Genomic DNA, 24062 nt, shown 5'->3' with positions numbered 1-24062 from the left:
TCAGGTGGGAAACTAAACCAGTCCGTCTGGTCCCATTCATGAGTCTCCCCCACCAGGTCTGATTTAGCAAGGGTTTTCCTATATCCACGTTGCGACTTCGGGGACGGGGAGACACTTGAGCATCTTAATTCAATTCACCAGTGGTTTCCTTCCGCGCATTTGGAGCCCCCCCCCCCTGCCCTTTAAGTTTCGGGCTTGCAAGGCATTCCTCCGCCCACCGCCTTCTCAACTCAGAGCAAGCTCTGCTGCGCCAAAGGAAGCGAGCCTTGCAGAACTGTTTGAGGGAAGCCTTCCTCGCGCGCGCCTTGCCCAGCCAAGGGTCGGGCCCCTCCTCCCCTCCTCGAACCAATAGGTGCCGAGCTTCATTTGCATATTTCTATAAAGCGCCGGCTTGGTCTGGGTGGGGGGCAAGCGCGAGTATCTTGCCTTCGTGCCATTCCGAGGGCACCCTTCGAATCCTCCTCGCCTTCGCACGGCGGAACTTGAGGGAAAAACTTTCCCGCACGGACGGCGCCCGCCACCTTGCGCTCGCGGAGCTTCTACCCCGGCCTCTGCTACCCCGGTCTCCGGAGCCATGGACAGGCGCGCGCTGCTGGCAACCCTGTGCCTTTGGAGCCACTGCCTCGTCGCTGTCTCCTCCGAGCCCGGCGCCCCGAGCAGCAACGCCGGCGCCGCCCGCACCACCTCGGTCCCAAGTAAGTGCAGACCCGCTCGCGCCCAGAGAGCAAGGCGGCCACGCGACCAGCGAGCGCTCTGCGAAGCGAACCTGGCTAGGCTTGGCGAGAGAGAAGGAGCGCGGCGCGGCGCCCACACCGGCTTTGGGGTGGCGGGAGGACGAGCAGTAGTAGCAGGTAGACGCGTCGAGCTGGCGGAGTGGAAGGGAACCCGCGGAAGAGGCTGAGGGGCGAAGAGGGCGGGGGGACGACAAGCGGGCGCCTGGAGCGCGAGAATAAGGCGCTGGTCACTCAGTCAGAAGCGGGCGCCAATTTTTGCGGTGGGTCTGGAAGGGCGGCAGTCAGGGCGGCAGTCAGGGCGAGTTCACTGGGCATGCTCACTCCGAAGTAATGCGCGCCGACGTCAGGGGACTTGGCTCCCAAGTTTGAGTGCATGGGCGCCTCCGGCATCCAGGGACGGTGCAAGTGTCAAACGGGGAGGGGGGGGTGTTCGGAGAAGTTCATACCTGAGGATGGTAGGGAAAGGTATACGCGGAAGCGCGGGGAACCCTGTAAGCGCTTGTAGCACAATCCGCGTTTACGCAAGCAATCCAACCACGCGTCCGGCGCGCGCGGGATGAGGCGATTTAGTTTTTGCCGCCTTTCCGGGACTGCGCAAGAAGCAGGTGTGCCTTTTGGTGGTGAACCTGCTCCGCCCGCTAGGGCTTCTTGGTGATGAGGCGCCCTTAAGTGAAGGGCCTGCCGGTTGGATCATGGCGCGGCAGTTTTGTGCGTCTTGGCGGGGAAATGTGAGGCGCCGCGGAAGGGGGGGAGAGAGGGGAAGAAGAAGACCCCAGATTGGAAGGGCGAAAGGAATGGGAGTGGCGGCGGGTTAGGATACATTAAGAAGTTTGGGAACGCGTGCGCCGCGGCTTGACGCGGTTATGGTGCCACAGCTCGACGCCCTGCTGAACTTGAGCCGAAAAGGAAAAGCGCGCTGAGCTGAGGCGAAGGGTTTGTGGGGCTCGGCGTGCACGTCGGGGCGCCGCAGGTTCCGTGGCTCGGGGCGCGCACGCTGCAAGGCGCGTGCCCACGAAGCGCGAGCTGCTTCTTTCCCGCCCCTCGGCTGCTTTTGTACGCTTCCTTGTTTTTGTTGCCTGCCGCCCTTCCTCGTGTCGGCAGACGGCAGCGCCGCGTCAGGAGTGGGCAGGGCGGCTCTCCTCCGGCACCGCGCGCTCCGGAGGAGTGTGTTGGGCGGGGAAGGGGCCCGCCGGCTGACGGCTGCTGGTGGTGACCGCTAGTAACTCCTCCGCTCGCGAGCCCAGGAATGCCTGGAACGTGGGCCAAGGTCACCCTGGTTCAAGGGCTGCTGGGAGCCGGTGCAGGCAGGGAAGGAAGGAGGGAGGGATCGTGCGGAGGGAGAGCGGCTGCCGCCTCGGCTCCAGCTTTCGTGCCGGGGAAAGCCTGGCTGGGATGCTCCCTGGAGGATGAAAGCGCCACTCGAGGGAGGGAGGGGGGAGGAAGTATCTGTGGAAAGTTTTGTAGTAACCAGAGAGAGAAGGGAAGGGAAAAGCGCTGCTTCCCGGGCGTTTGGGTCTCCACAGGGTGCGAATCCAAGCAGCCCTTTGGAAGTCAGTCTTCTGATCCTCAGGCACCCGTGTTTGTTTTTTGTATATTGGAGGCCCAAATAGTCCACCCACCCACCCTATCTCCAGATGCAACCCTTAGAGAGCTGGGAAGAAAGCTGAAAGGGTGGAAGAGATATTGGCCTACACTAGATTTGCAGTTCAAGGGGGATAGATGGACAGTGCCTAAAATTCTCCTTTCCGCTCCTCACACAAAACTTGGCAAAGGGTTACCAAAGGGCTTCTCTAATCGCACTGTGCACACTGCATGTTTTCTGTCTGCAAGATGTAGTCCTTGTTTTCTGGTATATATGCTCCTAGTAAATTACTTTCACTGACTACCACCACCCCATTGGGCTCCTTGGGGATGTTGTTGTTGTTTAAAAGTGTTAAGTAGGAGTTGCTAGAGTTGTTGAAAGTCCAGAGTTGCTTGTCCAGAGAAAGCACCTATTTGTTGCTTTTTAGAAGCACCCTTCACGACTGTACATAGCAAGTTACCATCTGGTAAGTTAGTGTTCAGTATTCAGGCCTATAACAGATTAGTCACCCTGTGACCGCATTCCAATTTTCATATGTTGTGCATTATTCCAGTCTTATGGCTGCATGAGCAAAATGGCAGGACTCATGTGCTTTTAACAGATTTGTGATGGGTAGAAACAGCAGTTCTGCCTTCCCTAGCTTCACATATTCTGAAGCCAAGGTTCATTTTACAGTTTGCTTGCTTAACATGCTTGCTTAACATGCTTGCTTGCTTGCTTGCTTGCTTGCTTGCTTTAACCCATGATCCTGGGTTCACACAACACTCAAAACCAAACCTTGGCTTAGTTGCTGTGCCATGTTGTTTCATCGTTTAGTTGTGTCCGACTCTTCGTGACCCCATAGACCATAGCATGCCAGGCACTCCTGTCTTCCACTGCCTCCCGCAGTTTGGTCAAACTCATGTTCGTAGCTTCGAGAACAGTATGCTGTGCCATACTGACATAATAAGCCAGGGAAGGAACAAAACAGAGGGAAATTCTCCTCCGAGATGCAGCATATTTGCATGGGAATGGCAAACCAAATTCTGACTTACCATGGCATGTGAAGTGGGCAATAATTTTGAGCACATGTGGATTCTTTCAGAGTTTCTGTCTCATGCTGCTCTGTGAATAACGCTAGCATGCATGTCCTGCTCAGACCTCTTTATATATATATTTTTTTGGGGGGGGAACCATTCACATTTATTTTGCATGTGTAAGGTAGCAGCTCCATTCCAGAAGTTACTACAGTGGATTCAAACACAGTGCAAGCATACCTGTGCTGTACCACTGCCAGCTGGGAGGCCAGCATAATAGATCAGCATTGTAGATCTAGAGGGCATTGAGGGCAGCGGACATTTGGCCATACAGTGGTACCTTGGTTTACAAACTTAATCAGTTCCAGAAGTCTGTTCTTAAACCGAGGTGCTCTTTCTCTAATGAGGCCTCCCGCCGCCGGTGCCCTTCCACAGTTCGGATTCCATTCTTAGACCGAGGTAAAGTTCTCAAACCAGGACACTATTTCCTGTTTTGTGGAGTATGTAAGCCAAATTGTTCTTAAATTGGACTGTTCTTAAACCAAAGGTCCCACTGTACAGTTAAGTCCTGCATACTTCACCAGCAAAAGTTTAGGCCACCAGTCTATACTGGGCAGAACAGGACCACACAGCATCAGCTTGAAATGTTCTGTGCTATGCTCTGAAAGCATACATAGCTAAAATGCAGAAAATGAAAAGAATGACAAGGAGAACTCTTTAGTCAAGCATGAAACTCCCAAAGATTTTCTTAATCCCCCCTTGCAAAATACCTCACTTGCAACCAAGTTAAACACCCATTTCTCAAAGATTAGGCTTGGCCTCTAGTTCACCATTGGGTGCCAGTCGGTGGGCTTTTGTTTCTAATCAGTGAAGCTGTTTACAACATACCACTTGCCAGCCATTGATTACAGCATCTTTTTTGTGCCCTTCATAGTGTGTTAGATCATAAAGTCAGTGAGTTACACTGCAGGAAGTGAATAATGTAGCTTATTTAATATATACTTTCCCTATTTCCATAATAGGGAAAATAATAACTACTTCAAAGGAACTTGGCAAAGCTTCATTTTAGTGTGAATTGTTATAGAAAGTTTGTGACCAATAACTTAACATAACATTGATGTCAGTTAACAGCTGAATTGCCAGCTTCTTATCTGTAGTAGTAGTTTCCGGAATACACTGTTTGTGTAAATGCTGATACAGTGGTGCCTTGCTAGATGAATTTAATTCGTTCCACGGGTCATTTCTTATAACGAAAAATTCGTCTAGTGAATCCCATAGGAATGCATTGAATTTTTAAAAATTTATTTATTTTTGCCCATAGGAACGCATTAATTGAATTTCAATGCATGCCTATGGGAAACCGCGATTTGCTAGACAAATTTTTCATAAAACGAATTTGTCTAGCGAGGCAACCTCCACTCGAAAAATCCTTTCATTAAGCGAAAATTTCGTCTTGCAGGGCATTCGTTAAGCGAGGCACCACTGTACAGTAGTTGCAAATTTTAAGTATGGTACTGTTGTTTGTGTAAATTGCAACACTTTTGTGCACAAAGTTCAATAAATGCTCTCCTTCTGTGCTCAGCCGATATGAATGATGGTTGCAGTGTTTTATAGAGCCCACTCTTTCCCTGATTTTAAACTAGCATTTTTAGTGGCTAATGAAGCGCCATGTGGCGAGTGTGGGGCTCATTGGAAAACACTAACTCCCTCCCTGATTGGAGGTTTTGATTAGGCCTCCAAATTGTCGGCATTACAAATTGCAGCAATAAAATAAGAATTTTAATGCAAGTGATGTGTTGGTGTTGCGTCCTGCTTTTGATGGTTTCTAGCATTCCTACTATAAGTAATTGTACTTTACTTGCTTGGCGAATTCTGTTATTCTAGAGCAGAGCTTTCCAAACTTTTCATGTGGGTGACACACATTTCGCATCATTTCGCAACACAGTACTGTAATTCAGTTTTACTAGAAAACCAGAGGTTAAACTTACCCCTTTCCACCAACCCCGGGAGGAGCACGGGGAGCGTTTACGCAACACACCTGCACACTGCAGCCAACACGCTAACATGCCGCAACTCACAGTTTGGAAAGCTCTGTTCTAGGGTGTATAGACTGTTAGTTGGTCTAGACAGTTCATATTTATTTGAGCTCTTCAAAGGTGCTATAGAAATCTTAATAACAGTCATATACTGCATAAAGGCAGTTACTGATTAATGTGTATGCTATGTACACTTAGCTGGCAGGCAGCAATTCAAATGAAATAAGCTTGGTTTTTCATGCCAAGATGTCTTGCTAGGTACAAACTAGTAAAAAGGTTTGTGTTTATGAAATTATATGAACTTACTGGAGTTGTAGAGTAGCTAAATATTGAAATGCAAAGGTGTGAATAAAATACAGACAGGGTGTTCTTCTTTGTGTTCCTGTTTGGAACAAGAACCTTTCATGACCAGAAGTCTATTATGGGGTTTCCTGTATGTATTCTGTATACCGTAGTTGAAAGCTTTTTTTATTTCATCCAGAAGTCTGTTGATTCATCACTTAGTGGAGCAGCTTAAGACCTACACAACTATGAATTTCCTTTTCTTAGTGGGTAAAATGAATATTTATTATTTAGCAATCTGTGATAAACCTAAAGATGTACTTAAGATCTGGCAATAGGTTGAGGAGACACAGCATTTGTTTTGCAAGGACACTGTGAGTAGAACTTGAGACTGAGAACAATGAGGTGCGAAAGCTGCCATAAAATATCATAAGTGGTAATATGAACTAGCACCAGTCAGCGTAAAACAAAACAAAACCCTGTACCATTAAACAGCATAAACCTGGGAATGCCTGCCTGCCTGCACCAAAATTATTGACCTAGGACTGAAGATATAAAATGTATTTCTCTTGAAAGGGCAGGGTGAACGGCATTATGTAAAATAAACAAATGGGAAAAAAATCATTCTAAAATTTATTTAGTTCTAATAAATGCACAATATGGTGTGTGTAATCCCAGCCATACTAAAATATTTTCCTTCAGAGGCAGGGGAGCCAAAGAGTCACAGATTCCAAAGTCTTGAGGATAATTTCCACAAAAATAAATGAGTTTAATTGCTTCCTTTACTTCCCTTCCACTACACACACCTTTTAGCCTTCCTGGCACCAATGCATAGAAGCCAGTGAGACAAAAGTCCTACTGATTTCAACCCAAGGAATATGGTGCTGGACTCATTTTGCAAATATATGCATGCTTAACTTTTAAATGAGAATACACCCTTTGAAAATGCTGGCATTTCTTCACCTAGAGCTTAGGGTATTAAACATATAACTGTTAGAGGGACCATTCGCCTACTTGGATATGATCGGCTGAATCACCCTGAGACCTCCAGGTGTAGGGCGGTATAATAATAATAATAATAATAATAATAATAATAATAATAATAAAAATAAAAATAAAAATAATTCCAGCTCAACATTCGTGATTTCAGTGGGAAAACCTGTCAGTTGAATATTTTTGTGTGTATACACAGATAAACAAGGCAGCTGTGCTGCCGACGTTTGCTATGTTATGAAAAGGTGAATAAATATTTGATAGGTAGAAGCAGACCAAGTAAGAACTGCCTATTCAGCAAAGAACTCATTCTGAGATTAGACCATGCTTAATGTTAAAATTAACCAATCTTCACTGCAAAATACATGGTCTGCCCCTTTTGTTAAAGAGCAAGGTGGAAGCTGCTAGTGAAGGCTAAATGTCTTGATTCAAGTACAGTGGACGCTCGGGTTGCGAACGTGATCCATGCGGGAGGCACGTTCGCAACCTGAAGCGCCGTGTCTGCGCACATGCGGGTTGCGATTCAGTGCTTCTGCGCATAGGCGAGTGCCGAAACAGGTTCGGCGCGGGACGCAACCTGAAGTGTCTGTAACCCGAGGTATAACTGTAAAGTAAAATATTTGATGATGGTAGGGTTTATAGATAGCCAGGCACACAAGACAGGATAGCTTTCATAAACTGTGTTTCGTGAACTGTGTTGTGTATATGCACACACATGCAGATAGGTTACTAGTGTTTGTGAATTAACTTGCAAGGCTGAGCTAAGAAAAAAAACCATTGGTAATGTGATATATTTTTAAATTATAGTAGTATGTGTTTTCTTTGTGCGGCAAATGATTTACATTCTGAATTCCATCGTAGCTAGGGATCAGAAACAGGATGGCCCACCTGTCTCTTTAGCTGCTAATACAGCTGCTAAAGCAATGATAGCTGTGGGCATTGGGCTTGCCAGCAGCCTAGAATGGGCAGGGGTCCACCACCCTCCATACCATCCTCAAGGAAGACCCTTCAAGAGAACTATGGCCACACAGGCTGTGTGTGCAATGCAGAACGGCCACGTTATGTGCTGGCATTCCTGTCCTTTTAAGTCATTTCAATGTTTCAATGTTTTGTTTTCACATTAGGGAGCACTACGGACAAAAAGAGGGACTTCAATGGCATTGAGAGCAAATTTTCTTTAAGGACACCTGGGAAACCTGATGAAGACACCTGCCTCATAGTTCCTGGCCAGGAAACCAGTGTAGCGCAGTGCAACTTCAATCACACCAGTAAAACCTTTGTGGTTATACATGGATGGACGGTAAGGGGGGGTTGCAGTTCACCTGGTGCTTCACAGTTACCTTCTGATTCAGAGTGGTTTGAATAGAGTCTATTAGCGAATTTTCTGTATCATTCTCATATGCTATACCACTTCAAATAGTTGTCACAATTCTGGGTGGCAGATAGCTTTCTGAGCTCCATTTAGTGTTAAAAAGTCTTAGAAATACATATTGTGTGTATGTGTGTTTATATGTAATTTGCAGCAAACACGATATTAAGCTTAAAAAATAACTGTGTCATACCTTTAGCAAAATAAGAGCAGCAGAGTTCAGTGAGAAAGCTAGGGCCAGTCTAGTGCAGGGTCTCCCAAACTTGGTTCTCCAGCTGTTTTGGGGACTACAACTCCCATCACCCCTAGCTAGCAAGACCAGTGGTAAGGGGTGATGGGAATTGTAGCCCCAAAACAGCTGGAGACCCAAGGTTGGGAAGCACTGGTCTAGTCCATCATTCTGTTTCCACCATTGGCCAGCCAGATACTTCTGGAAGCCAAGAAGCTGTCACGGGTGATCTGCAGGCAGCTGCCAGAGGAGAGTCAAGAGCCTGAGAGTCAGGGCTAAGGGGCGAAGTCGGGAACCGAGGGCACAAAAGAAACACACCACTGTCGGAAGACCTTACTATTTAGGTAGTGTCCTAGCCCAAACAGGGAAGGCTTTCAGATTCAGGAGGGCCCAATAAGGCAGGGCCACCCAGAGCTTGAGAATACTTCATTGCTGGGAAGATGTTCTAAGCCGCATCACTTGTCAGGGCCCAATATGGAACTGGAGGTTCCCAGTACTAGCCCTGGTCCTTAAATAAGCAGGGCATTAAGACGAGGGCATTGTTCTTGTTTGACTCCAGCAATATTCAAGGGATATATTGCCTCTGTACATTGAGTTTCCATTTAGCTTTCATGGTGAATAGTAGACTTATCCTTCGTAAGTGTGTCCAGTTCCGTTTAGGTAGATTTTCATGTTGTGTCTCCGAATGACAGTTGCTGGGAATTGCAGGTGGGCAGACCTTGTGCTCAGGTCTCGCTTGCAGGCTTTGCACAGGCAGTGAGAGAACAGGTTGGCAATTGTGAGAACAGGACGCTGGACTAGACGGGCAGAGTCTTGTATTCTTATTTAAAGCCATCTAGGTTTACAACTGATCATCACATCTTGTGACAGGGAATTTTGTGTGTGTTCACTATACTAATAATAGGTCTAAATTGGAAAATTGTGTATTCTGCATGGAGCCCCCAATCTAAGTGTGCATCTGCATTCTGGTGGTTCAGGCAGTGGCTGTTTTTTTATATACAGCTCTATATTTCTTTTCTATGGTTTCGTCATGGCATTTGGCTAGTACAGTAAAGTTTATTTACTTACTTACTATACTAATACTGCTGAAACCTGCCCTCAGTGATTCCCACCCGCCTAAAATATACCTTAGATGCTGCTGTGATATAATTCCCTAGCCAAACATGCTTTCCCTTTACGTTCCCACACTGGAAAGCTTTGGAAATTGTGTTAATCTTGTGTGTTCATACAAATCTTGTGTGTTCATACACTGCTTCCTTGGTTTGGGGGGTCCCTGTGACAGTTTGAGACAGAATAATGTGGTTTCTCTTCCTGTCTTGCAGGTGACTGGCATGTACGAGAGCTGGGTCCCCAAGCTGGTAAAGGCTCTGTATCAAAGGGAACCTGACTCAAATGTTATTGTCGTCGATTGGCTGGCTCGAGCCAGCTTACATTATCCAGATTCTGCTGCCTACACAAAGGAGGTGGGAGAAGATGTTGCCAAGTTTGTTGACTGGCTGGAGGTAAGCAGTTGCATTCCATTTTAGATTACATTCAAGGAAGGTTAAAGGTGTAGAATATGTACTGCAAACGCTATATATTAAAGCATAGCTATGCAGTCAGCGAAATCTAGCGATGCATCTCTTGTTGAAGTGTGCCACATGGGGCCACAGGTGGGGCAATTACATGTTTAAATATTCTCCCAATGGAGGGAATGTCCTGCATATAGACTATTACATACTGGACAGAAGGCCAGGCTGGAGAACCTTCTTTCCGTCCTATTGGATTTCTGGATTTTTAATATGGAAGAACATCTGAGAATCCAAGCTGCAGCTCGAAGCGGTACACTTTGGCAAGGATTGCACCTCTTTGTCCTTTTTTCGTGCGTAGATTGTCTCTTAGTCTCGTGGATATATGAATAGTAGCCATGCTCCAGTGCAGTGTCCCCCAACCTTGGGTCTCCAGCTGTTTTTGGACTACAACTCCCATCATCCCTGACCACTGGTCTTGCTGGCTAGATATGATGGGAGTTGTACCCTGCTCTAGTGCAAGTTGAGTAAGTTTGTGGTAGGCTTCCTGCTGTAGTATTTTTGGTCTAAATCAGGGGTGAGGGCCACGTTCTTGTATAGGCCACCTTCTGGGAGCTTCATCCCTGTTGCTGGGAAGCACCGGAAGCAAAAGTGGGCATAGCAGTCAATGTGAACTTTACCTTTGTACTGTAGGTTGGTATCTACACACACACACACACACACACACACACACACACACACACACACACACTGTTCTCCAACCTCCATCCAAGCAGGCAAGAGTTCAAGGACCCATTCCAGGCAGGCAAAAGCCCTCAAATGAAGGTGCAAAGCAGTGCTGGGCATGACTTGGGATGGTGTGTGTGGTCTGGGGCAGCCCAAGTGCCAGGCTGGCCCCTGTCACAGTTCATCGGCTGTTCATTGTCAAGCAAGATAAAAAAACTATAGATTTAGAGCTTAATCTTTCTAAAATGATTTTTTTTCATAGGAGCAATTCAGTTACTCACTGAATAAAGTCCATTTGCTGGGATACAGCCTTGGTGCCCATGCTGCTGGCATCGCTGGGAGTCTGACCACTAATAAGATTAACAGAATTACCGGTAAGCAAATATTGATGCCATTGAGTTAGAAAAGAAAAGGTTGAATGCCTTGGTTGCTTCCATGTTACAAATGTAAACTGATTTGTAAAAACGTAATGCGAGACATTGCACATATCTTTGTAAACCAAGAAAACCTTTAATAAAAAAAGGGGGGGGAAAGCTTTTATGTGAGAATCTGGAATTTAATTATATCGGTAACAGTGGTACAGTGTAAGGATTGTACTGAAAATAAAGCATATTTTATAACGTGCCGCTGTCCCCCTTCAATGATTCCGTGCAGGTACTGTGTACCTACCTTCTTAAAAAAGCAAATATACTATACTGAAACCCTTTGTTCTGTGTCATTATTGATTTCAGTGAGGTTTGTAGCTTGGTATCTTTATTCGGTGTAAAACTGGCATCTTGATCTGTTGAATAATCAGAATAGCACTTAATTTGGATTTTAACAATGTCTTAGCAATTAGAGACCTTCAGAAAACAAGTTATGCAATTCATGTACAATGTAGGAAAGACCTACATTGGCTCCCAGTATGTTTCTGAGCATAATTCAAAGTGTTGGTGCTGACCTTTAAAGCCCTAAACAGCCTCGGCACAGTATACGTGAAGCAGCGTTTCCACCCCCGTTGTTTTGCCTGGACCCTGAGGTCCAGCTCTGAGGGCCTTCTGGTGGTTCCCTCATTGCGAGAAGTGAGGTTACAGGGAACCAGGCAGAGGGCCTTCTCGGTGGTGGCACCTGCCTTGTGGAACACCCTCCCATCAGATATCAAGGAAATAAACAACTATCTGACTTTTAGAAGACATTTGAAGGCAGCCCTGTTTAGGGAAGTTTTTAATATTTGATATTAAATATTTGATATTTTAATATCCTGTTGGGAGCCGCCCAGAATGACTGGGGAAACCCAGCTGGATGGGCAGGGTATAAATAAATTATTATTATTATTATAACAGAATCCTATAACTATTAGCACTACTTCCCATTTCAGAAAGGTTGTAATGCCTTTATGTGACATTTTAACGACCCTTTCCTGATTTTCTTCTGAGGATAATTCATTTTGTCACAATGTTTGTCTTTGTTACATCTTTGCTTTAATATCTATCTATCTATCTATCTATCTATCTATCTATCTATCTATCTATCTATCTATCTATCATCTATCTATCTATCTATCTATCTATCTATCTATCTATCTATCTACTTCTATGAGAAGAAGCATTGATGTTTCAAGACATTTATTTCTCATTTTTCTGAATACAGCTAAATCTTTTAAAACCACTAATTCAGTGAGTGTTTCAGGCAATAAAGTTTAGATGCCATGCTGCTTGCGTGGAAGTGAATATACGTAGAATGTATGAGGAAAGCCCAAACTATGGTCTGTGACATTTACACAATGGAAAACAGAAGGTGCAGTTGAGATCTATTTATATCGGTGGGAATTTTGCCATTGAACTGAATGAGAAATGTGGAGAAATTCAGTGTTACACCAATCCACTGGTACAAGTATTTCTGCTTGCCTGCTAAAACAAAACTCCCCTGTCCTCCCACTGGGGTTCTTGTAATCCTCTAGAGCAGGCATTCCAAAACCCGGCCCTCCAGATGTTTTGGGACTACAATTCCCATCACCCCTGACCACTGGTCCTGTTAGCTAGGGATGATGGGAGTTGTGGTCCCTAAACATCTGGAGGGCCGAGTTTGGGGGGTACCTGCTCTAGAGTGAATTTTCAAAGGCCCGTTGTGCTAGCGGGAGACCTTGCACTGGCTTCTGCTAGAATGCAAGGTTAGGTGAATCCGGCCTATGGACTCTACCACTAATATTTATTCTTTTAGACCAGAGTTTTCCAAATTGTGTGTTGCGACACATTAGTGTGCCCGCTGCAGTGTGTAGGTGTGTCATGTGAACACTCCTTGCACTCCTCCTGGGGCCGGAAAGGGGTTAGTTTAACTTCTGGTTTGCTAGTAAAACTGAATGACTGTGTTGTGAAATGATGCATGTCTTAAAAAAAACGGGTATCACCAACATGAAAAGTTTGGGAAGCTCCGTTTTAGACAATGTGCCGTACAAAAGCATCGTACTTAACAGTTTTCTTCCCTCCTAAGGTTTAGATCCCGCTGGCCCTAACTTTGAATATGCTGAGGCATCCGTACGCCTTTCCCCAGATGACGCTGTCTTTGTCGATGTCTTGCACACTTTCACAAGGGGGTCCCCAGATCGCAGCATTGGAATACAGAAGCCTGTTGGGCATGTTGATATCTACCCTAATGGAGGTATCTTCCAACCTGGTTGCAACGTCGCGCAAGCCCTGCTCCTGATTGCAGAAGGAGGACTTCAAGGTGAGTTTTCAAGTCTGATTGTTAATGAAGGCATAAATATGACTGAACGCTAGTGGTTACTTGCGTTTGTATGTGCTACTGAACATTACATCCTCCTGAAAAATTCAATTCTCAGCTGGGGAATTCAAGAGATGCAGTGGATGAATGGTTAAGACAACACTCAATATTCTCCAGAGGTGTTATGCATTAGAGAGCTGCTTATTTTTATACTGGATGGCTAGGTCCAGTATATCCACTGCAAATAGGGACTTGACCCACAATATTTTACAAGTAAAATACAATCAACAGTGTCACAGAATGCATCATCCTTAAATGTGTCAGAAACACTCGTTTTTAATTTATGATAGTTTAATCAACTAATTAATCAATGCAGGTGGCGCTGTGGGTTAAACCACAGAGCCTAGGGCTTGCCGAGCAGAAGGTTGGCAGTTCGAATCCCCATAACGGGGTGAGCTCCCGTTGCTCAGTCCCTGCTTCTGCCAACCTAGAAGTTCGAAAGCACATCAAAGTGCAAGTAGATATATGGGTACCGCTCCTGTGGGAAGGTAAGCGGCATTTCCTTGTGCTACTCTGGTTCGCCAGAAGCACCTTAGTCATACTGGCCACATGACCCGGAAGCTGTACGCCGGCTCCCTTGGCCAGTAAAGCGAGATGAGTGCCACAACCCCAGAGTCGGTCGCGACTGGACCTAATGGTCAGGGGTCCCTTTAATCAACTATAGTGGTCCCTTGACTTAAGAACTTAATCCGTTCCGAATGCACATTCGTAGGTCGAAAAGCTCGTAAGTAGAAACGCGGCTTCCCATAGGAAAAAAAGTATTCGGAAAAATTCGTAAGTTGAGGAAACCGCATTTTAAGCTGCCAACGGTTTCCATTCGGATGTAGAAAAATTCGTAAGCGTGCGGCCATTTGTCCCGTTCGTAAGTTGAAACCTACGGATGTCGAGTCATTCGTAAGTTGAGGGACCACTGTATAGGCTTTCAACAACCCCAAAGTCTGAGGATAAGCAGCACAGGTGTTTTAAAGGCTGTTGTGAACAACACCATTGAAGGAGATTACAGTTGCTTACCCAGACCTTGTTACTGGTTACAAACTGGCCCCCATAACAGTTCAAACTTCAAGGCCTCCTGAATGTAGATCTGTCACTGATTGGATGTAATGACTGATGTGATGAATTCAGAGAGGGCAAAGAAGTGGCAGCTAAAGTGAGGGCCCGAGGATTAGCACTGAGAAAGCAGCATCGAGGAGAAACTATTTTGGGGGGCAGGCGGGCGGGAGATCTGCGTGATTAAAACTTATTAATTTTGGCCTCCAAAAAGTCAAAACCGGAGGCCATTTACTGCACCTGCGTATATTGAATTATGTTATTTAACAAAGGACGCACACCTGTAAGCTGCTCACTCGTTACATAATTTCTTCCTTTTCCTTAAAAGATGCAGATCAGCTGCTGAAATGCTCCCATGAACGCTCCATTCACCTCTTCATCGACTCCCTCTTGTACGAGGAAAAACCAATCATGGCCTATCGCTGCAACTCAAAAGAAGCGTTTGACAAAGGGCTCTGCTTGAGCTGCAGAAAGAACCGCTGCAACAATTTAGGCTACAAAGCCAACAGAGTGAGAAGCAAGAGGGGCACCAAGATGTATCTGAAGACTCGAAGTCAAATGCCTTATAAAGGTAAAAGTGGTGACTTTCTCTATTCTAATATTTGGTTTTTGTGTGTGTGAATATAAATAATTTAAAGAGAATGATGGAAAAGCCTGGTAGTTCTCTTGCATAGGTACTAATTCAAAGGAGCTTGTGCAGGAACCTTCCACATGAATCATGCCTCTCCTTTCCCGAGTGAGGAGAGAAGCAGGATGTGGCCGTACCAGCAGTTTTGTCTGGATCTGACATTGTTAATTTCGCTAGTGGCCCACCTCAGAACTGAGTTGGGTCTCCTCTCGATAACACCTGGAATCCATCTAGCCTACCTCAGATACTGGCACAGACTAAATGCCTACTAAGTTCTTCTGGTTAGAGCAACTAAAAACAAGTGGCTGGGTGCAAAAGTGTCACACAATAAGTTTAGGGCTTACAATCTCCAAATGGAGAAATATTTGGCCCTGAGTTTGCATGGCCTTAGAAATTGGATCTTTGACCAGAATGCCAATCAAGATAGAGCATCCATTATAGCTGCCCATTACTTTGTCTGGTACCCCCAAGTTAAGATCAACCATTCAAGACCTTGAGAAACTGACTTTCCTGCGACTGAATAGGACATTTGTTGAACTAAGGTTCCAAAAGATGTCCTCAGCATACTTAGAGGGGAGATACCTGGGAATTCCCAATATGGAAAGCAAATGCATTTATGGATGCAATCAGGTTCAGGATATCATGTGCTACCTGCTAATTTTACCCCTCTATACAATATAAAGCCAAATCCCCCAGGGAAGTGACAGTCAAACTCTGATAAAGATTTACAGATGACACACTTTGCTCTGGCAGCTAAGAAGCTCAGTTCCAGACATGTTAATGCTCCCTAAATTTAAAATTTTATCCTGTAAATTTTTATAGGGTATGTCATGAGATTTCAGAGGAAAGCCATTTCTTGCCCTCAGCTGTAAAGGCCTTTGGTTATGCACAATAAATTGATTGATTGATTGACATTGTTAATTGATTCCATTATTGGTGAGAATCCAGTCACAATGCAAATATCAGATATCAGATATTGTTTGCAGATATCAGATAATCAGATAAAATTATATGATTGGGTATAAATTTATTTATTTGTTAAATTTATACCCCACCTTTTCATGACATCCTACAGAAGGTGGTTATCAATGGATTTTATGATCTTTTGTTAAAGGATAGTGAAGTAAATCTTACAGAACTGACTTTGTGACTTGGATACAGAAGTACTGTATTGATATGCTTGAATAAAAGTAGTGGCTTCTAACTCAAGATCATGGGTAGGCAAACTAAGGCTCGGGGGAAGGGTCTGGCCCAATCGCCTTCTAAACCCGGCCTGTGGATGGTCCAGGAATCAGTGTGTTTTTACATGAGTAGAATGTGTCCTTTTATTTAAAATACATCTCTGGGTTATTTGTGGGGCCTGCCTGGTGTTTTTACACAAGTAGAATGTGTGCTTTTATTTAAAATGCATCTCTGGGTTATTTGTGGGTCATAGGAATTTGGTTTTTTGTTTTTGTTTCCCCCCTCCCCAAAATATAGTCTGACCCCCCACAAGGTCTGAGGGACAATGGGTCTGCTGAAAAAGTTTGCTGAACCCTGCTCAAGATAATTAAAAAGAATTGAATTTAGGTTTTTCATTTGTTGCTTTTGTCTCTCTTTTTGTTGCTTAGTCTTTCATTATCAAGTCAAGATCCATTTTTTCGCAAAGGTGAATACAACCAAGAAAGACCAGCAATTCCGTCTCTCTTTCTATGGCACTAAGGATGAAAGTGAGAATATTGCGATTTCACTGTGAGTATTGACAAACAACTGCATTTATTTTGTGTAGTAGAAAAATGTTAAATGTATGGAATCTGGGAAGGGGGGAAAGCACTTTGGGATATAGTTTAGACTTCAGAAATTTCAGCAGAAAATTTCCATTTTCCTTTAATTTGTGCATGCATCCACAAATGCATTCAGAAGGCTCACATATTGCCTGTAGGGCTAAGCAATATCTGGGCAATGTCAGGAACAAGGTTGGAGCTGGTTTTCAACATTGTGATATATAACCAGCTAAACATTGCCACATACCAATATACCATGATGTCTGAAATAAGGATGGATCTATTTAGAGACAGTGGTTGGCTTAACGGTTTTCCCCACATTGTGTTTTTTGCATGGCATGCATAACACAACATAATTTCCAATATATTCCCAGGTCAAAAATTAAGAAACCGATGTCACAATATGGGCTTGAAACTGGTTTTGGACGATATATCGCCCAGCCTTAACAGACATAATGATTCGAAATATATTGCCAGGTCAAAAACTATGAAACTGATATCACAATATGGACTTCAATCTGGTTTGGGGTGACATATTGGCCAGCCCTAATTGGCTGAATGTCAGCCATGCCTGTTAAGAATTGACACCTGCATGTATATAGGTTATACAAGGCAAGCATTGAGTAATGGATTGGGGCCCCGCTTAATTTTTTAAAATTCTTTTTAAAAAATATTTAACATAGTGCTGTATCATGAAGATAAACCATAGCGGTTTACAACAATTATAGAAACACAGAACCAAACAAGAAATGTTTAAAAGCATTTAAAATAAAACAAACAAACTAACACAGGTCATTGTGGGGGGGATGCACTCTTACTTACCTGCATTACCTTTATCACCTGGTGAAACAGAAAAGTTTCCAGCAGATGTTTAAAATTTGGCGCAGAAACTCTGTTAGCAGGGTGTTCCACAGGACCGGGGCAATGAATTCCATCTATTTCACTGGGATAAAGGTGGTTCTGATGTGGATCTATTTTGTAAAGTGAGAGGTAGCTCTCAAGCAGCTTAAATATGTACCAGAGTAGGGGAAATGAGTTTCCTCACCCACTTTCAGAGAAATGTGCAAAGGGGGACATAAGAGGCTTGCAGCTCCTTATCATTCATCTCTTTTTATTTGGGCACTTCTGTACATACACACACACACACACACACACACACAGAGAGAGAGAGAGAGAGAGAGAGAGAGAGAGAGAGAGAGAGAGAGAGAGAGAGAGAGATGCAGACTCTAATCAATCAGTCATGCAGAAGATCGCTTCTCACTCTGCATCTTGTAGTCTGGCTGAGTCGAAAACACACGCCTCAAAACACTTCCACATACAAAGACAGCTATCCAGTTTGAGAACTAGTTAAAGAGCTAAGCAGCTATGCAGGGCAGAGAGTAAAATCACTTTGCCTCTTTCTGTATTATGGGACTCAATTGACCAGGTATGGCAAAAGCTTCAAATTGCTTAGGAGTTGTGTTGTGTAAATGATAAAGCTATGAGTAGAAGTCTTATGTGTTATTCTTTATGCATGCAGATCTCCACCCACTCACTTTAAAATAAAATAAAATGAAGAGTTCCGTTTCAGTTGGAACTGTATTTTTATGCCCTTATGTCTTGTGACTTAATCTCATAGATAACTGAATTTTTATTGCTGAGTTCCTCTAATCGTATCTTTGTGTACAAAGATTACAGTCACGAGACAGTTAGTGGCACCTAAGTCCACCAGAGAGTTAAAATTAAATCTGAACTTCCTTCTCCCATGTGAGATTATGTGGGCAGATGTGGTCTAATTATGGTAAGGAACAATGGGTGGTGGGCTGCTGTCTCTACTTCTTGCTCTCGTTTTGAGTTGTCTCAGCTTGGAATTGCACAGAGGTCTGTTGCAAGCCACTGTCCCACTTTTGCTCTAGTGTGCCTGCATGGTTGCTACAATAAGTATTGACCTAGTGGGTGGAATTGATTATTTAGTGACACATACATGTTTGATCCGATGTGTGCTGTGTCCTATGAGCCAGCTCACCTTAGTCTTTTCCATGTTTCCTCATTTAAGAAACAACTGCATTCTCAGATAACTGAATTTCTTATAAGGTTCCAGAGGTATATTGCCTAAGCATAGATTTTCTTTAACAGGCCCGAGATCTCCACAAACAAAACCCATTCATTCCTGGTATACACAGAGGTTGACATTGGGGACTTGCTCATTGTCAAAATCCAGTGGGAGAAAGGGTCATTTCTCGACTGGGCCGATTGGTGGAGTACCCCTGAGTTTGGCATCCAAAAAGTCAGAGTCAAGGCCGGAGAAACCCAGAAAAAGTAAGAGAACGGATTGTGCCTCATGACTCATTGTGTGTGTGTGTGTGTGTGTGTGTGTGTGTGTCTGTCTGTCTGTCTGTCTGTCAGTCAGTCATTTACCTTGCAGCAGATTTTGCTTTCATCTAGGACTAGCTGCCATCTATCCATTCTCTGTGAAAGTGGTATGCTGAAATTTTCTGTGGACGGGAAACCCAGATGAGTTCAGGCAGGGCCCATAGTCAGGGAACATGGGATTTATAGTCCAGCAATATCAGAGTTCCACGGGTCCACCAGACTTGAGTTCAAGCATCTCTACTAGCAGAGTTGAGAGAGACCTTGGCACAATGAGGTGCCACCATGTAAGCAAAAGGCAGTTCTTCTCATGCAAGGGATACTGACTCCCCTCACCGCCACCAGCCTGCGACACCATATCCCACATTGTTTGAGGGTCCTCTGACTCTTGTGATAATCTTCTTTGGGGATGCTGGAGGATGGAGAGGAACAGCTCATTCAGTGAGCAGAATACTTGGCACTCTCTGGACAATTTAGAATGTCTCCCAATCAGGACAATATTTTTAATGCCGTAAAGCCTTTCTGGTTTGTAAGCAGAACTTCTGGAATAATTGAAAGTGCCATATGTATAATTTCATCATAAGTTAACATGTTAATTTATTTCTTCTATCTCCTCCCCCCCCCAATTATAAAATGCCACTATTCAGAAGACTTTTCCAGCGTAAGAAACAGATTAAATAACAAGAGATAAGACGTTGCATTTAGGATAGTGTATTAATAGCTGTTTCGGGAAAGAGCTATGGTAATATTCTGTGTATTCTGCAGGTTGGTGTTCTGTTCTCGTGATGGATTCTCTTACCTCAAAAAAGGAGGCGGAGCTGTGGAATTTGTGAGATGCCTTGGGAAAAACTCCATTGATCACGATTCATGGTAAGAACTTTGCAGCTGTATCACTGAGAACTCTGTCATGAGTGATGGGTTGCAACCACCTTTCTCACAATGGGTGGGGCAGGGCAGTGGTGGGTTTGGAACTGCACAGGAACAGTGGCGGACATGATCCAGCACTTCTGCCGGTGTGCCCTCACAGCCCTTACATCATCACTGCCCTGCCCCATCTCACTCTGATTCAGGCAAGCTGCAGCAGAGCCATTGTTAGTTAGCAAGGTAAGTGTCTTGAGTGCAGCAGCTCTGCCCCACCGCACAGGTAACTGGAGAATCCAACCCATGCCTGCTCTTCCTAAATGGTGATTAAGAGCCAAGTTCCATTATAAGCAGAATCAGGTGGTGCACTCTTGCTAGACTGCACCTCAGAGACAGGGCCAGCTGTGCCACACGGAGAGCGATTGGGTCAATGTGCGTGTGAGCATCGTGCCTCCTTCCCTAAGCTGGGCAGAAGCTTTCTGGGGTTTGGGAAGGAAGTGACAGGCCTCTGACAGGTTGCTGGAGCCCTGCTGCCTCTTTCCCAAAGCTACCCAGCTTTGGGAAAAGGGGAGGGGGGCTCTTGGACCCGTTGGAGCGTGCCCCTCTCCTTAAGCCAGACAGAAGCTTCCTGGGCTTTGGGAAGGAGGTGCCAGGGGAACATTTAAGGGGCTAGCCTAGACCCGCTAGTCCACCGAAGGCACATACTGCAGGGTTTTCCTCGTTCTGTACGTAACCTGCTAGGGCATTGTAGAGAAAGTCAAACATAACACTTCTCTCTGATTGTGTGCAGGCGTCTTCCCATGGGATATAATTCAGACATATGCTCTGCCTTCTGAGGGAGAAAAAAAAAATCACAAACCACCAAACAGTGAACCCTGGTGGGCTCATGCTGACAAGCTATTTTAACTGCCCCCTCTTCTGCCTTCTGTCAGCAGTTCCCACCCCCACCCCCAAGTTCAATCTTGCTGTGCCCATGGATCTCATGTCCCTCCTTCTTTGTCACCCCATTGTTTTCTTTTTAGAGACCAGGTCAAGTCACGAAATAAATATCAGCGCTTGAGTTCCTCGAAGAATAGCAAGTGGATGAAGAAGTTCCATTCAGGGAAAGAGCCAGTACGTTGGCTTTTCGGGGACTGAACCCATTGAAATATTTATCGGTCTTCTGCAATGCTGTCTACTTTCTTCGTTGCTCTACGAGACTCTCGCCCAACCCAGGCTCTCTAGACTGGTTGCACCAGAATGCGGTTGGGGTTGCCCAGTTGAATGCACACCCAACTGAAATGAATGCAGTGCAATAGACAACATTTTCAACGAGAATTCAAATCCGTACTGTATTCCCGATCCAGCAAATGATATGCATGCAGAAGCCTTAAAATATGGGGATGCCCTTATGTGGGTCAGAGCATTTTTGTTTCATCTCAGTATGCAAAAGAGCGCACATTAGCCAACTGTTCTTTTTTTAAGGAAGCCTCTCATGTTGCATTATTGAGAGCAAACTACCATAATTGTCACACTGCCTTGTTACAAAGTTCCTCACTTTTTTATAATGTACTGTGTGTGGGGAAAAAACAAACCAAAACTATTTATTTAAAGGCTAGATATTTCAACTGATGAGTTTGTTTGGTTTTGATAGTTTTTTTTAAAATGATCACTTGGACACTTTGCTGGACAATTTCCATTCAGGTCATTCATTCATTGTTGCATCCTTTGACTGAAAGGCAATAATTTCACTTGAAAGGGGGAGGGCAATAGATAAAGAGTTTTCACTTAACGTATTCCTGTTATATACATTTCTTATTCAACCCTGAACATGACTGAAAGACTGCAAGGTGAAGTCTCTGCAGCTGGTTAGCACTTATGTACACTTAAGCATTACTTATTGAACACTTACTTTTTAAATAGGATAATAAATTTTCCAGAGAAGAAGCTAGCATTTTTTAATGTCCTATCTTCATTTTTTAAACAAGAATACAGTGCATCTGTATAAAAACATATGCACCCTCTGGCACTGTACCAAGCAAGTAGTAAAAAGGAGTAACAGTATGTTAAAACGTTGCCGGAACACTATTTCCGTTATCAATTTCAATTTGGCAACTCCTAGTCTTGAGCAATTGTTACAGCTGCAATCACTGTTCCTAGGACTAGGATGAAGGACAAACACCTCTTTGCTGCTGGTATTCTTAAATTTTGGAATGAATCCTCTTTTGTTGCTCAGCAATATGAAGAACAGCAGAAGCTTGAATAACAAAGAGTGTTTGTCTGAAATCACGCTGGTTTTAACAAAAAGCAGTATTGCACAATTTTAGAATATGCACACTTTCAGATTACGCACAAGCATTACATCCTTTGAATCAGAACGTCATGGACACATGGACAAGCTATAAAACAAAGGGGTCTTTACTAGCTTGCTCAGAATACTTTACTAGTCATTTCAGTTTTGTAGCCGATAACTCAGTTAAAACATAAAGCTGTTGTTTCATGAGGATACCTGAAAAAGCATACCTGGAAATATATATGTACTGACCTTCTAGCTCTTGTTCGAGGGGCTATCTGACATTTAATATTTATTGTTTGAGCAAAAACGTCACAAATAAATTGTTACCAAAATCCTGTGTGGTGACAAAACTGTAGTCCAGTATGCGCATACCCCTGTCTAACACAACAGAAACGGAATCCTTCAAGAACATTCTTTTTAAAAAAGAATGCATAATAGTTTAGCAGGCTCAAAAATGATTTCTGTGACCTTCTTTTTAGGCAGGATAATTCTGATTTTGATAACTAAGTATTGAAGGAGATCTATAAAGATGAGGCAGCGTTTCTTCTTGACGGAAGTTCATACTTCCATTTTCAAATTCCTGAAAAGTGAGGGTTCAGTATCTATAAATGTGTTACGAGATGCACATTTCAAGGCAAAATCAAATATAAATATCAACAGCATTTGATCACCAAATGGCAAAGTGTTTTATATGTGAGAAAATAAAACTAGGCTTTAACTGTTCTTATTTATTATCTGTAAAATACCTGTATGTATATGTGCCAAAAGGTTAGTTTGTATATATTGCTGAAGTTATCACGGCTATATGCATAATTAAAAAAATAAGTGCCAATTTTTCTAAATGAGAAATTATCTAAAAATTATATGAAAAATGCTGCAATGAAAAACCTTTTCCCCCTCCCCAATACGCATCTCCATTTTGTACTACACTGAAATATGAAAGCTCATTAAAAGTTAATCTGGAATAAAACCACTGGCATGACTTTCTTTGGAATAGGTGGGGAACTATAACAGATCATACTTTCAGAAAGAAATTGAGCAATGCACTGGAATATATGTGTGAAATTAACACTTTCATCCCGTCTGCAAGCAACAACCTGTCTCCATAAACACGCCCTCTCTGAATAGGATGGGCAGTCCATTCATATAAATAAAATCCCAGCAAAATATTGAGTAAATGAAAACTTGGTGTGATACATTAGGGCAATCCATGGGAGGAATCAGCCCTTTGCTGCTTCAAGGTATTTCAAATCAATTGTTCATAAGGTGCAAATTGTCCTAGGATCCCTACCAGAAGCTAAATTATGTAGAACGTTTGTGTGTTGCCTTAAATCACTTGGCACTAAGGACATACCTTACATGCTGTTAACAGTTTCATATTAATTAACTGTTGTGGCATCCATCAAAGAATACCACCACCACCATCACAATTATTTATACCCTACCCAGTAATCTGGGGAACCAGGTTCGCGTCTCCGCTCCATCCAAACCCTTCAAACCCTTCTACCCATCTGGCTGGGTTTCCCCAGCCACTCTGGACAGCTTCCAACAAAATATTAAAAATACAATAAAACATTAAAAACTTCCCTAAACAGGGCTGCCTTCAAATGTCTTCTAAAAGTCAGATAGTTGTTTATTTCCTTGACATCTGATGGGAGGACGTTTCACAGGGCGGGCGCCACTACCGAGAAGGCCCTCTGCCTGGTTCCATGTAACCGCTTCTCACAGTGAGGGAACTGCCAGAAGACCCCACGGAGCTGGACTTCAGTGTCCGGGCTGAATGATGGGGGGTGGAGACGCTCCTTCAGATATACTGTGCCGAGGCTGTTTAGGGCTTTAAAGCTCAGCACCAACACTTTGAATTGTGCTCGGAAATGTACTGGGAGCCAATGCAGGTCGTTCAG

General features: G+C 44.0%; 1 protein-coding gene across 1 annotated transcript; it reads left to right on the top strand.

Annotated features, from left to right (window-relative positions):
- The first annotated feature begins 398 nt into the window (after nt 1-398).
- LPL (lipoprotein lipase) lies at nt 399-23128 on the top strand. The gene is made up of 10 exons (XM_035141084.3): nt 399-695; nt 7768-7943; nt 9564-9743; nt 10738-10849; nt 12945-13178; nt 14611-14853; nt 16521-16641; nt 18789-18971; nt 19788-19892; nt 20906-23128. Coding segments are annotated over exons 1-10 (1476 nt in total). The 5' UTR covers nt 399-574; the 3' UTR covers nt 20907-23128.
- The last annotated feature ends 934 nt before the right edge of the window (nt 23129-24062 follow it).

The sequence above is a fragment of the Zootoca vivipara genome, chromosome 15 (genome assembly GCF_965207765.1).
Source record: "Zootoca vivipara chromosome 15, rZooViv2.hap1.1, whole genome shotgun sequence".
In the NCBI taxonomy this organism is placed as follows: domain Eukaryota; kingdom Metazoa; phylum Chordata; class Lepidosauria; order Squamata; family Lacertidae; genus Zootoca; species Zootoca vivipara.
The sequence above is the reverse complement of the archived record's forward strand: the minus strand, read 5'-3'. Positions and strand labels throughout refer to the sequence as shown.